Genomic DNA, 14,907 nt, shown 5'->3' with positions numbered 1-14,907 from the left:
TGCTTTGTACTGACTTGTAACTCCAGTCACACACCCACCCTACTGTGTACTCTTTCTGTGGCCCTGCACCCTGGCAGGCACTTTAAATATCTGTCCTCATAAAACGTGGCAATACAGTTTCTTGTCCTGACGAAGTGGAAGTGTATTGAGTAGGAAAAGTAGAACAGCAAGCAGCGAGGGAGAGACCTGCTTCAGAGGAAGGGTGTCTAAGGTCTTCATCTAATCGTAAAGCACAAAGAATACTCAAAGGAAAGTTAGCTGTATCAGGCAGCCCAATTTTTAATAAAACCTTGTTAGATATTACAATTGATTATGCATTAGAGTGAAATACACATATAACTGAGGACACATTTTACCAGTGCATTTTTAAGAATTGGTAAGTCATAATTCTGTCATTAATTTTTTTAATTAAAGCTATATCCCACCTAACCATGACTAGGGTGGGGGGGAATTGTACAAGTATTTTTCATGGCTGAAGCCCTCCTTGGCAAGATACAGGAAATATTCAGGAAGCATTTAGTGCTACCACTACCGAAATATTCTCCCACCTGCCTAAGAGACACAATACTATCTATAAGATGCCCACATTCACCGTTTAAAGGCACCAGTGCAATACTTCTGGAATTTAAACTAATTAGAAAGAATGCACTTAGTCTTAATCAAATCATTTTCTTCTTTCATTCCAAAGGATTCTGAATCATATGCCCACACAGCATCAATGCCCTCTCCAAAGCTGTGCTTTGGTCTCCAGTGGGGGAAAGGAAAGCGGCAGGCAATGACCCTGGCATCTGACGCCAGCTCTTCTCCAAGCTTCTTCTCTAGTTGCAGCATCTGTGAAGGAACAAAACCACACAAAACCCCTTCAAACGGTGGGGAGGACATGGTGTTCAGCACTAGGATATGTACACGAATAACTAACTGGGTATATAAAACATTAGCTTTCCAGTGCTTGACAGAGAACATCCAGGAACTGCCAATTCATTTCGAAGTTAGGCAAGGGACGACCTACTGTGGAACATGCATGTCAAACAATGTATGGAATTATAAAATCAAGTGAGGACTAAATGTCAGAAGACTTCGGCAGAACCTTAGAATCACCTTGGAAGACTTCAGTGGGCTGGAAGAGGGATGCAAGAATTAAAAGAGGTTTGCTGAGTGTGGAATATGACACTGGCTGTACAGAAATGTTGATAGCAAATGAGCAGAAGACACAGCAGACGTAGCCTGCGATAAGCACTCTGTAGAGGAAGGAAGGCTCTATGCACTTGAATGGTTGTGGGGAGACTTCTGGAGAGTTTCACATTTTAGCAGCAGTTTCTACCCCTTTTTTAAAAAAAAATTATTACAGATTTTCATGCTTTACAAAAGGACATGCCTTGTCTCCTTTTTCAAGTTGTACAGTCTTTTCTACTGATCAATTACATTTGTTATGGGACATTAGTGTTGAGTACAGTATAAGGTCAGGAAGAAGAGGGGGGAAGAGGAGGGGGTGACATTTTTTCTTTTTTTGTAGTGTACGTGTGGGGTTTTGTGTTTATTCGCTGGTTACGTTTCCTTGGTAGTGAGAGGCTGGGGGCCCAAGGAGTGGTTGTCTGTCTGTGGTTGCCTGTGATGGGATTTGTTTGCCTTTGTGAGGAGAGGAGAACTTGTTGGGTCAAGGAAGCCAGATTGATTTGTATGCTGTCGGCGGGTTCTTGTCGTTGTCTTGTTGGGCTGTGTATGTGATAAAGGGGAGCCATACTGGAGTGAAGACGTCCTCTTTTATTTGTCCCCATGTCAGTTTCAGTTTATTGGTTAGCTTTTCTAATAAGCTGTTTCTACTCCCCACCCCCCAAAACATAAAACAAGGATTCTGTCCTACCTATTCATTAAAAAGGTTCTACTTGATTTCTATATACCAACATTCTAGATAATTTTATGATTCAATAACAGAAACTTACCATTTGAGGTACTCCAAATATAACAACATTTGTGTACTGGGAAAAACTGACCTATTGAAAAAAAGGTAGTCATAAATATTCATCCTCTAAAAATTCTGTTTGTCTGTCTACTTAGTACAGACCATATGTGTGTAACGTGATGAAAAAGTACATCTAGTTCTTTCCTTTACACTCTAAGAATCAGAAAATCTGTATTTAAGTTAAATTAAACATTTTGCTCCAGCTGCCTAATGGCAGCAATGCACTGCAGTGGAGATCCCTGCTCCGCTTCTACAGCAACAGCCAAGGCGACATTTTTCCACCTTCGCCGCATCAAGCAGTTGGTCCCTTACCTTTCCCGCCCTGACTTGGCCACAGTGATCCATGCGACGGTCATCTTCAGGCTTGACTACTGTAATTCGCTCTATGCGGGGCTGCCCTTGAAGCTGTCCCAGAAACTCCAGCAGGTGCAGAATGCTGCAGCGAGGCTCCTCACGGGGTCTCTGCCGTGGGAGCATATTCACCCAGTGCTTTTCAAGCTGCACTGGCTCCCGGTGGAGTACAGGGTCAGATTTAAGGTGCTGCTTTTGACCTTTAAAGCCCTTCATGGCCTAGGACCCTCGTACCTACGGGATTGCCTCTCCCGGTATGCCCCACGGAGAGCCTCAAGGTCCATAAATAACAAGACCCTAGTGGTCCCGGGCCTTAAGGAAGTTAGATTGGCTTCAACCAGAGCCAGGGGCTTTTCAACACTGGCCCCGGCCTGGTGGAACGCTCTGCCTCATGAGACCAGGGCCCTGCAGGATCTGATTTCTTTCTGCAGGGCCTGTAAGACAGAGTTGTTCCGCCTGGCCTTTGGCTTGGAGCCAATTTGATTCCCTCCCTCTCTCTCTCTCTTTTTTTTCCTTTTCCTTCTCCTCCTGCGATGAGGCTACATTTTAATATTTTAATGTTCCATTATTTTAATGTTGTATTTTATTTTTGTTTTTAAGTTGTAATCATTCATCTTGTTTTTATTATTGTTTGTAAGCCGCTCTGAGCCCGGCCGTGGCTGGGGAGGGCGGGGTATAAATAAAAAATTATTATTATTATTATTATTATTATTATTATTATTATTATTATTATATGGACGACAGAAGGTAACTGGTGCTGAGTTTTGCTACTTTGACTTGCCTGCCACTAAAAAACACCTATCTGAATTTCTGCTGCATAAGCAAATGAAAGTCTCATTTTCTAAACTTATCTTCTAAACAATTCATTTTGTGTGTTCTTCCTAGGCTTTACTTCCATTGGAAGAAGCCTAGATTGGTCTCTAAGCTGGGATACTGATCATATTACACTCAAGAACAAACTTTCTAGGTTAAGGTTTCTTAAGAAGAGAGATATTTCTAATATTTAACAAGGAATAAATAATTTGGTAGGCTGGTCCAATATTAAAGATTCCTGTTCCAGTCTTTTTATGTTTCTCTTTCATTATATTTTCATGAATTTCAAACATAATTATGTTCAGTTTCTGTTAATTGATTCTCATGAAAACTTACAGATTCTGGCTTCACACAATTAACTCAAGGCAGTGTCAATTTACTCTTGGCAGAAAGCCAAGGTCTGCTTGACCTAGAAACTACTTACTCCGATTGGTTAACGACCAGCACTCAACTCTGTTATCTAGGAATGCTAGCACAGTTTGGTGTTAGGTGTGTTAGGAGTAGGAGTGCTGTGTATGGTTAAGAGAGAGAGAGAAAGGATTTATTTTACTTTGTTTTGTATGCAGAAACTCTGCTGGTTTCTTTTCCTTTTAATAAATCCTGTAAATAGTTATTGAGTCTAGCTGACTAGTCATTTCCACCTCAACTAGCTTCTTCGCTGTGCAGGAAAACTCTGCTACGTTTGGGCTAAAGCCATTAGAGCTATGCCTGACACTTCAAAGTTCCAAGAAATTATATTATATGAGAGGAACTGCTTAGTCTACCACCCTCTGAAAAGCTCCTGTTTCTTTTAAAGTCACAGCCATCTAACAACTAACTCTCATGAGAACATATCAGATTAACAGTGAAAAGATAACCTGCTTATTCACTAACTCTGATGGAACTTGTATTCCAAAACAACTTGTGGGTTCTGGGTTGAGGATGGCCAATTAATTTAAATACAGCAATGAAAAGAGTCAGATCAATACCAGGAGATAAAGAATTCAAACAACTGGGAGCAGCAAGGAAGAAATGGTGAGGTTCAGTAGTGGAAATTAATTTAATTCCTTTGAAATGTTTGTTAGCTGTTTTCCTCAAAAGCTCAAAGTGGCCTACAATAAATAAAATAGCAAGACAACACCATGAAATCCCAGTGTTACAAACACAAAAGATAACAGCATTCAAAAACGTCCAGTTCCCACAGCTCAGATAATAACTTTTAGCCAGAGAAACAGAACTTTTTGCCATTTGGGCTTCAAAAGGACAACGAAACAAGATTACAGAATACAAGGAGAACAGAAAAAAGGAGTCCTGTGACCATTAAAGATGAGCAAAATAGATTAGGCAAGTTGAATTCAAGACAGAGGAAAGAGAGAAGACACCAAGCAGAGAGTGTTGAAAGAGTTATAGGAGAGAGAGAGAGAGAGAAAGGTTTAGTTGCGTTAAAGGAGAGTAAAGGATGTCTTTTATAGACATTACAAAAGGGAAAGCAACACGACTTCACACTGAATGAATGTGGGCTTGTACATAGATAAAGCCAGAGAGAAACCCAGTCTTCTACGTGTCCTATCTAAAGAGCAGCACAGTGCAGCCACCCCACCCTGCAAATTCAGATTGTGACAGGTGTTGGGAGGTGGCAGACCTAAAGACCCACCTGCTCTTATGACCTCTAGTCAGGGCCGGCACATTTTGGAGCCTGAGGTAAACCACAAAACAGTGCCCCCTTCACCATCAGGGAAGAAGGGGTGAGTGAAGACCTACATAAGGAACAAGGAGGGGAGAATCAAATTTACCTGATCTGATGGTTGAGTGGGAATCAAAGGCCGCCACAGGGGGAAAGGGCCCCACTCTGAATCACGCTGTGCAGGTGCAGAGTTGAGAAGACCCTAGAAGGCAGCCCCCGCCATTTCCTCCCTAGGCGTAGCAGGAGATCCACAGCCTATTTGCCAAAAGGCCCCTGTGGAGGTGGCACTGAGGAGGGGGCTGAAAAGGAGGGGGCAGATTTGGCATCCAAGGAGGAGGATGCAGCAGGTGATGCCTCCCTCGGAGACCAGATCTGCTGCTCCTGAGGATCTTGCTGCCCAAGATGGTCGCCTCACCTTGCCTAATGGGTGGGCTACCTGGCCTCTAGTTTGGCCCAAAGACAGACACAAACAAAAAGGTTGAAGAAAGGGGGAAAGGAGAATTGCCATTTTGCCTCTGGTTTTAATTTAATATGTGTGCTCCAATTCTTATTTCCCATTGGAATTTCAATATTAGTATGCAGCATTTTTTTAAAAGTTAAAAGCCATATTCAATATTGCAACTGACCATTTTACTAGCATCGCTGATAGTTGTAAATGTTCTCGTACCTTCCATAAGTCTGAAATGTAAAATTTGGTATCCTGATGAACTCCTTCTCTCCAGGCACAGTACCTGGAATACCACACGAGCCAAGGATTTAATTCATAACCAACAGCTTTGAATCCAACTTTTGCAGCTGCTATTACCTGCAAAAAGATAAATCAGTCTTTGTTCAGTAAAATAAACAGATTCCTTGGGACACTGAATATTAGAACTTGGTATTCTGTGAAAATACAGAAATAATTTAAATAAGGCAAACATACATCAGGATCTTAGGCATGTATAGCACTGTATACAGAGTTCAATGGGATTTAATTTTTATTGCATGTACAGGTAAAACTTGAAAAATTAGAATATCGTGGAAAAGTTCATTTATTTCAGTAATTCAACTTAAAAGGTGAAACTAATATATGAGATAGACTCATGACATGCAAAGCAAGATATGTCAAGCCTATCATATATACAGGTGAAACTCGAAAAATGAGAATATCTTGGAAAAGTTCATTTATTTCAGAAATTCAACTTAAAAGGTGAAACTAATATATGAGATAGACTCATGACATGCAAAGTGAGATGTGTCAAGCCTTTATTTGTTATAATTGTGATGATTATGGCGTACAGCTGATGAAAACCCCAAATTAACAATCTCAGAAAATTAGAATATTGTGAAAAGGTGCAGGAGCTATTCAATCCATAACACCTGCAATGGGTTCCTGAGCCTTTAAATGGTCTCTCCGTCTGGTCCAGTAAGAAGCACAATCCTGGGGAAGGCTGCTGACCTGACAGTTGTGCCGAAAGCCATCATTGAGACCCTCCATAAGGAGAGAAAGCCTCAAAAGGTAATTGCAGAAGAAGTTGGATGTCTCCAAAGCGCTGTAGCGAAGCACATTAATGGAAAGTTATGCGGAAGGGGAAAGTGTGGCAGATAAAGGTGCACAAGCAGCAGGGATGACCGCAGCCTGGAGAGGATTGTCAGGAAAAGACCACTCAAACGTATTGGGGACTTTCACAAGGACTGGACTGAGGCTGGAGTTAGTGCATCAAGAGCCACCACAGAGATGGATCATGGAGATGGGCTTCAAATGTCATATTCCTCTTGTCAAGCCACTCCTGAACAGGAAACGTCAGAAGCGTCTTACCTGGGCTAAAGAAAAAAAGAACTGGTCTGTTGCTCTGTGGTCCCAAGTCCTCTTTTCTGATGTGAGCAACTTTTGCATCTCATTTGGAAACCAAGGACCCAGAGTCTGGAGGAAGAATGGGGAGGCACACAATGCCAGATGCTTGAAATCTAGTGTGAAGTTTCCACAGTCTGTGTTGATTTGGGGAGCCATGTCATCAGCTGGTGTTGGTCCACTGTGCTTCATTAAGTCCAGAGTCAACACAGCCGTCTACCAGGAGATTTTGGAGCACTTCATGCTTCCTTCTGCAGACGAGCTTTATGGGGATACCGACTTCATTTTCCAGCAGGACTTTGTCACTGCCCACACTGCCAAAAGTACCAAAACCTGGTTCAGTACTCATGGGATTAGTGTGCTTGATTGGCTAGCAAACTCGTCTGACCTGTATCCCATAGAGAATCTATGGGGCATTGCCAAGAGAAAGATGAGAGACATGAGACCGAGCAATGCATCCTGGTCTTCCATAACACCTCAGCAGTGCCACAGGCTGATAGCATCCATGCCACGCCGCATAGAGGCAGTAATTGATGCAAAAGGGGCCCAAACCAAGTACTGAGTACATATGCATGCTTCTACTTCTCAGAGGTCCAATATTGCTCTATTTTGCAATCCTTGTTTTGCTGATTTCATTTAATACTCTAATTTTCTGAGATTGTTAATTTGGGGTTTTCATCAGCTGTACGCCATAATCATCACAATTATAACAAATAAAGGCTTGACACATCTCACTTTGCATGTCATGAGTCTATCTCATATATTAGTTTCACCTTTTAAGTTGAATTTCTGAAATAAATGAACTTTTCCAAGATATTCTCATTTTTCGAGTTTCACCTGTATATATGATAGGAATCATAAAAGGAATGATTTCTTGTTGAAGCAATTATCTGTTCAATTGCAGATCTCAGCCTTGCAAATATCTGAAAAAATCGATTTGGCTATTCACTTTAACGGGAATCTGTCAATTTGTTCATAACAAGCAGGTGATGCAATCGTTTGGAGCCACTTCTGTCAGGGTTGCCTGAAAATGTATTTTCTCCTGCAATGGTTTACAAAGACAAGAGCTGCAACTTCTTCCATCATGCTCCACCCTTGGTCCTGTTGCCCACATGCCTGCTGAGAGGTGGTCAGAGAAATCCAAACCACCCTTCCTCCAGGGCTCTTCCAGATGAGCTGGTCTCCTGCCAGCTTCCAAATGAGGCATTCTGGGGGGAGGGGGGGGAGCAGGCAGGGCTGAACCACTCTAGGATCTGATGAATCTACCTCTCTTCTAAATCGGAATCAGTGAAGGCGGTGAAGGTCCTGTGTGAGTGTCTGGAGGCGGTTGGAGGATGGATGGCAGCTAACAGATTGAGGTTGACTCCTGACAAGACAGAAGTACTGTTTTGGGGGGACAGGGGGCGGGCTGGTGTGTGAAGGACTCTCTGGTCCTGTCGGGGGTAACTGTGCCCCTGAAGGACCAGGTGCGCAGCCTGGGAGTCATTTTGGACTCACAGCTGTCCATGAAGGCACAGACCAATTCTGTGTCCAGGGCGGCTGTCTACCAGCTCCATCTGGTACGCAGGCTGAGACCCTACCTGTCTGCGAACTGTCTCGCCTGAGTGGTACTACTCTGTCATGCGCTCTACATGGCTCTACATGACTACTGCCATGCGCTCTACATGGAGCTACCTTTGAAGGTGACCCGGAAACTACAACTAATCCAGAATGTGGCAGCTAGACTGGGGACTGGGAGCAGCCACCGAGACCATATAACAAAGGTCCTGAAAGACTTACATTGGCTCCCAGTACGTTTCCAAGCACAATTCAAAGTGTTGGTGCTGACCTTTAAAGCCCTAAATGGCCTCGGCCCAGTATACCTGAAGGAGCGTCTCCACCCCCATCGTTCAGCCTGGACACTGAGATCTAGTACCAAGGGCCTTCTGGTGGTTCCATCACTGCGAAAAGTGAAGTTACAGGAAACCAGGTAGAGGACCTTCTTGGTAGTGGTGCCCACCCTGTAGAACGCCCTCCCACCAGATGTCAAAGAAATAAACTATCGGACTTTTAGAAGACATCTGAGGGCAGCCCTGTTTAAAGAAGCTTTTAATACTAGATGAATCATTGTATTTTAATATTCTGCTGGAAGCCGCCCAGATGGGCGGGGTATAAATAATAATAATTATTATTATTATTATTATTATTATTATTATTATTATATCAAGCTAGTCTCACAGTCATCACTGGCTTAGGCCTGATCTCAACCCAACTGCTGGGCCCGGCTAGACCTGGCACAGGGACGAGGCCCAGCCATCATCATCCCTCAGCAACCAGCCTGTGACTGCAGCAGCACCGCTCTGCAAAGCCCTGCCAGGCTGGGGGTTAGAATGGAAGCCTAAACCAGGAAGTTAAGCAGTCACAGAAACTCTGCCTCCCTCTCATTTTTCCTCTTGTCCTTTTGTCCTAGGACGTGGAGTCCCAACTGCCAGAGCAGCAGGGAGTGTGCAAAATGCCTAGGATGGTGGACAGGGCAGGAAAAGTCGAGGTGCTTCAACACCCAACTTAGCAGCAGATTTTAAAGTGCCTGTGTGTGTGTGGCAGGGGACACTGGACGGCAGCTGGCAGCTCCACTGATGTGCTTTATAGTTCAAATGCAATGCTCATGATTGGCAAGTCAACTGGAAACATCTCCAATTAAAAGATTTAGGTAGGAGGACTGGGAAAGAAACCTCTGCCTGGGAGCTGCTGCCAGTGAGACCAAAAAGACTGGACTGCATGCGCCAATGGATCCGTCAAAGCAGCTTCATGTGTTCCTACGTCTCACCCAGTCCTAGCCCTGTATGAAAGCTACATACACTTTGAGCACAGTGCCACAAAGGTCGACATGCGCTAGCATGGCTCCAACAAGAACAAAACCTGACTTTGACTCACAATGCGCCCATCACCACTACCAATATCAACCAGGGGTCCATTTCTGCCCTTTAGCATCCTCAGGACATTTTCAACCTGCTTTGAAGTTGCAGGGACATATGGCAGGCAATGCCTCCTCAGCGCAGGGGCAATAAATGGCGTGGCAACAGAGTAGAGGGCCACTAATGTCCCACCAATAACGCCGGTGACCAGTAAGCCCCAGTTCCTTTGTTTAGGGCCCTCATCAGAAGTCATCAACGGCATCATGTCTTGTGCTGTGTTGCCTCCAGAAAGTTTTTCCGGCATACCAAAAATACCTAGAAAAGGGAAAGCATTTATTATACAAGAGAATGTCTATTAGGCTTATATTCTTACACCCCAATTTCAACAGGAGATACTATATGAGAAAGAGCCCTGCTGGATCAGGCTGCCCAATCTTACATCTTGTTTCCAGCACAGACAATTCAGATATATTTGAGAAGGCATAATGGCAACAGCCCCCCTCCTGCTGTTTGTCCCTCACTAAAGGGCATTCTGGTCCATGGGGTCACGAAGAGTCGGACATGACTAATCAACTTAACAACAACAAACTGGCATTCAAAGGTATCCAGACTCTAAACAAGGAGGGTCCATTAAGGATTAGATAAATTTACTATTCACAAATTTATCTAATTCCCTTTTAAAGCTGTCTGAGCGATGGGCCGCCACATCTTGTAGCAGCAAATTTCATTAGTTAATTATACATGAAGTTCATGTTTAAATCTCTCGCATTCACAGCAGCAGGATTTAAAAATTCCTGGCTTTGGGAATATCATGCCTCTGCTTTCTAATTTAAAACATCAATTTCCTTTCTGGACTGTGCCTCTTGTCAACACTGCCTCAAATTGTATTAACAAAAATGAATTATGAGAGAAACTGAATTATGCCTCAGTTCTGTTCTCATTTAAACAGTACAAAATATACATACACAATCTAGTATTAATACATCCTACCCAGTCTCACAGGATCTGAATAATGAAGGATGATCTCTCATCAGAAATATTTCCTTTGGCATTTCTACTGTAACGTTCATTGGTGTTCTAACACTTGAAATGTTAATGTTCCTTCGTAAATTGGATTCTATTTGCAATGGGGGGGGGGAAATCTGGAAAACACCATATGATATATAAGCTCACTATGCAAATATACTCCTTTTGAATGCATTATCAGAATCACTGAGAATTCAGAAACACTCAGCCTGATCCTAAGCTTGTTTATTCAGAAGCAGGTCCAACTGATCTGAGTGGGACTTACACGTGAGAAGCATGCATAGGATTAGGCTGTTCATTTCACTGCAAGTTCTGCAACGAAATGAGCAGTCTAACCCTGTGCAGGCCTACTCATCTGTAAGCCCCACACGCTGCAGAATATGCCACAAGCCACATTCTGTAGACCAGAGACATTTATTGAAGGCCATCTGCTCTACCCTATGGAGTGTTAGGCCTGCTGATTCCAACAGCCCTTGTTATCCCCCATTTTGCATAGGATTGGGCTGTGAATATTCATGATGTGCACTGTATGGCATATGAAAGAACCTTTATAGTAACAAAACGGGGGGGGGGGGGGAAACAATGGCCACAAAGAGCTATGCTGCAAGATAATAGAATGTAATACAGTGGTACCTCAGGTTACATACGCTTCAGGTTACAGACTCCGCTAACCCAGAAATACTGCTTCAGGTTAAGAACTTTGCTTCAGGATGAGAACAGAAATCGTGCTCCGGCGGTGTGGCAGCAGTGGGAGGCCCCATTAGCTAAAGTGGTGCTTCTAAGAGCAGTTTCAGGTTAAGAACGGACCTCCGGAACAAATTAAGTACAGTGGCGCCCCGCAAGACGAATGCCTTGCATGACGAAAAACCCGCTAGACGAAAGGGTTTTCCGTTTTGGAGGTGCTTCACAAGATGAATTTCCCTATGGGCTTGCTTCACAAGACGAAAATGTCTTGCGAGTTTTTCCGACTCCCCCCCCCCTTTTTCTAAGCCGCTAAGCCGCTTATCCGCTAATAGCGCTAATCCGCTAATGGGCTTGCTTCGCAAGACGAAAAAACCGCTAGACGAAGAGACTCGCGGAACGGATTCTTTTCATCTTGCGAGGCACCACTGTACTTAACCCGAGGTACCACTGTATTGGAAGTCAAAAACATCTAAGCCTGGCCTGGAATACCTTTTATCAGCTTTTGCTGATTTGCCAACTGCAATCCTATCTACATGGATTTATCTGCTTTGGTTATCCACGTTCTGGTAATCTACCCTTTGGACAAATTCAGTGCAGCATTTGTGGTTCTGCCAATGAAAACAGGCCACAAACTTCAGCTTGTCCAGAATAGGGTTGTAAGACTGTTAACTGGGGCTGGCCCATCTAACCATATTAGCTAAAGGTAAAGGACCCCTGGGCGGTTAAGTCTGGTCAAAGGTGACTATGGGATTGCAGTGCTCATCTCGCTTTCAGGCCGAGGGAGCTGGCGTTTGTCCACAAACAGATTTCTGGGTCATGTGGCCAGCAGGACTAAACTGCTTCTGGCGCAACAGGACACTGTGATGGAAGCCAGAGTGCACAGAAACGCCATTTACCTTCCTGCCACAGTGGTACCTATTTATCTAGTTGCACTGGCATGCTTTCGAACTGCTAGGTTGGCAGGAGCTGGGACAGAGCAACGGGAGCTCAGACTCAGCGGTTTAGACCACAGTGCCACTCGCGTCCTTATCATATTATGATAGTGCTGTCATCTGCATTGGCTTCCAGTCTGTTTCCAGACCCAGTTCCAGGTGCTGATGCTGACTTATAAAGTCCTAAACAGCCTGGGACTGTCTCCTCCCATATGTCCCAAGCCAGACACTGAGATTATCTTCCATCAGGGAATGGGTATCTCTTTTGGGGGGGGATACACTTTTCAGTATCGGGCAAAATGTTTTTCTTTTCCTGGGCTTTTTAAACTCTCAAGAATCCAAGTAGTTATTGCAGCTTCTGGTTTCAGTTGCCTCAATGGTGCAGCTCCCACAACAATGAGAGATTGGTGGTGAAGGAATAAACAAAGATGACTGAGGGTAATTATCTTTGTAAACTCCCCCAACCCTGGGGGGAGTTTCACTCGCAGATCATCTCGGTACCTGGCTTTCGCTCTGACATGGAATGCGGGAGGCAGGGAGGCGCTGAATGAAAAAGCACTTTACCTGTTGGTAATGCTCCAACAACGCCATTAAGAAGGAGCAGTTCTTCTGTTCATTAAGAATTTAATTAGCATTAATGCACAGATTAATGCACAGATGTGTGCTGGTAATGATGGGACAAGATTAAGGATTGCTGAATTCAGATACAGTAGTACCTCTGGTTGCGAACAGGATCCGTTCCGGAGGCCCGTTCGCAACATGAAAAGAGTGCAACCCACAGTGGCGCATCTGCACACACGCGGGTTGTGATTCGCCGCTTCTGTGCATGACATCATTTTGTGCTTCTGCGCATGCGGCGAAACCTGGAAGTAACCCTTTCCAGTACTTCCAGGTCGCCACAGGACGTAACCTGAAAGAACGTAACATGAAGCGGACGTAACATGAGGTATGACTGTAGCTACAAGGTCATACAGATTTAAATTCGAATGATGACTTCATTCGATCTAAAAAACGGTATGTGTTGCAGAGGGGAGCCAATGGCTTCGTTATAAATACTTTGTTACATAAAAGACTCAGCAACGCCCCCAAGAAAGCCCCCCCAATTCTTTTTTCATATGCCACTTAAATTTTATAATTGGTTATGTTATTGATTTGTATTTGAATTGGCATTGTAATTTGGTATTGATATACAGTGGAACCTCTACTTATGGACATAATCCATTCCGGAGTTCCTTTCGCTGGTCGAAACGGGTCGCTAGAAGAGGCATCTTGTGCATGTGCGCATTCAGCGGCAGCCACTTCCGCGCATGCATGAATCACAGCAAACCTGGTGTTTACTTCCGGGTTTGCTGTGGATGCAACTTGGAATGTCCGCAAGAAGAGGCTTATGTAAGTCGAGGCTCCACTGTAATAAGGCCTATATTGGATTTCTGCAATTGAAAATTAATAAAACTTATTTCCAAGTAGTTATCCATACACTGTTGCTTCAGCAGAGGTGTCTGCTAATGGAAGGGGCAGCAATTTTTGCAAATTCTGTCTCCCCGTCACCTCCCTGCACTCCAAATATCTGTTCTGGACAGTTGGTGGAACCCTCCAAAATATGTTTTAAGATGGATGCAAGGGGGAACTGGCAAAAACTGCTTGCCGTCCCCCTCCATTAGCAGACAACTCCCATAAAAAAACCCTTGCCTGCCAGAGTACCAATTGGATAAAGCCCTTTACTTCAAAATCTAAACCCTGAGTTCGCATGTGTTGGATTTTTATTTACTCCGATTTTATTTTCCTCTTTATACTTAGTTTATAGTTGTAGTATGTTGCACTGGAAATCACTCATTCTCGCAGCTTGTTGCTAGACAGCATGTAAATACAGTATTCATAAATGAGTTGGCCGTTGTTGTCGGACCCGGGGCTTCATCTGGCTCCAACCTTCCCTGGCCATGGACCACAAATTCGAAGAAAGAGGGAGAAGGGCGGCGGGGCAAAAGGAAAAGAGGGAGGCAAAGAACGGCCCCGAGGAGGGAAAAGAAAGGAGCCGGCATTCCGAAAGGGAACGGGCAAGGCTCGAGGCAGGGAGGCAGGGAGGGAGGGGCGCCAAGCGCGCCAACTCCGGGCAGAAGCCTCCGGGAGGCCGCCACTCCGGGCAGACGGCACCATTGTGGCCCCGAAGGGGGGGGGGACAGGGCGTCCCCCGGAGTGAAGGGATTCCTTGCCTGCATCCGCTGCAAAGCCAAAGGATACCGTCGAGTTCAGAAGAGCCCCCGCCCCCGGGCTGCTCCTCGAAGCGAGGCCGCAGGGGGAAAGGGCAGCCTCCGCTTCCGAATTCAGGATTTGCCTCCCCCGCCCCGCCCCGCCCGCCCCGCCCGGTTGGCGCATAGAGATAGGAAAACCGCAGAGGGGCACAACAAAAGCTTTCAGGCTCGCAAAGCCCGGGAGGTGGGAGGGGGAGCTGCCCGCCGAGAACATGGAGAAATCCAGGGCTTTAGTTGAGCTGAGACTGGCGCCCTCTCAGAGGACGGAAGAGGTGCTGACAGGGGCTTCTTTTTGTTGGGACTTATTTGTATTGGATGCGGGTCCGTTATAAGAACTGCGATCTTCGTGGCGCATGTTGGTTCGCTTCCTTGTAAACCGCCTCGCGTAGACCAACACAGGAAGGCGGTATACAAAAGAAACGACGTAGATGGGTTAAACACGTAGCGTAGAAAGGCTTTCGCTTTTAAGCCGGAAGTTCAGATGCTAACCCCTCCCTCTATCTC

At 44.8% G+C, this 14,907-nt stretch overlaps 1 protein-coding gene and 1 long non-coding RNA gene across 7 annotated transcripts in view; one reads left to right on the top strand and one right to left on the bottom strand.

Annotated features, from left to right (window-relative positions):
- Nucleotides 1-249: 249 nt before the first annotated feature.
- ATPSCKMT (ATP synthase c subunit lysine N-methyltransferase) overlaps nt 250-14,907 on the bottom strand; it is a 207,310-nt gene continuing 192,652 nt past the window's right edge. Inside the window, exons 1-6 of one of the 6 annotated variants that reach the window (XM_081872851.1) lie at nt 10,886-11,026; nt 10,478-10,850; nt 9,532-9,827; nt 5,455-5,592; nt 1,941-1,991; nt 250-831 (exon numbers count right to left, since the gene is read on the bottom strand). In XM_081872851.1, coding sequence (XP_081728977.1) covers nt 631-831; nt 1,941-1,991; nt 5,455-5,592; nt 9,532-9,816 — 675 coding nt within the window. In that variant the 5' untranslated portion in view covers nt 9,817-9,827; nt 10,478-10,850; nt 10,886-11,026 and the 3' untranslated portion in view covers nt 250-630. Of the gene's footprint in view, nt 832-1,940; nt 1,992-5,454; nt 5,593-9,531; nt 9,828-10,477; nt 10,851-10,885; nt 11,027-14,364; nt 14,496-14,907 lie in introns of those variants that run through there. The other 5 variants (XM_081872853.1, XM_081872852.1, XM_081872850.1 and 2 more) reach the window with 5 other exon arrangements.
- Nucleotides 3,861-5,374, top strand: LOC309347966. The gene is made up of 2 exons (XR_014159087.1): nt 3,861-4,539; nt 4,576-5,374. It is a non-coding gene; the product is annotated as an uncharacterized lncRNA (long non-coding RNA).

The sequence above is a fragment of the Podarcis erhardii genome (assembly GCF_964252035.2).
Source record: "Podarcis erhardii genome assembly, chromosome: 8".
Classification (NCBI taxonomy): Eukaryota; Metazoa; Chordata; class Lepidosauria; order Squamata; family Lacertidae; genus Podarcis; species Podarcis erhardii.
The sequence above is the reverse complement of the archived record's forward strand: the minus strand, read 5'-3'. Positions and strand labels throughout refer to the sequence as shown.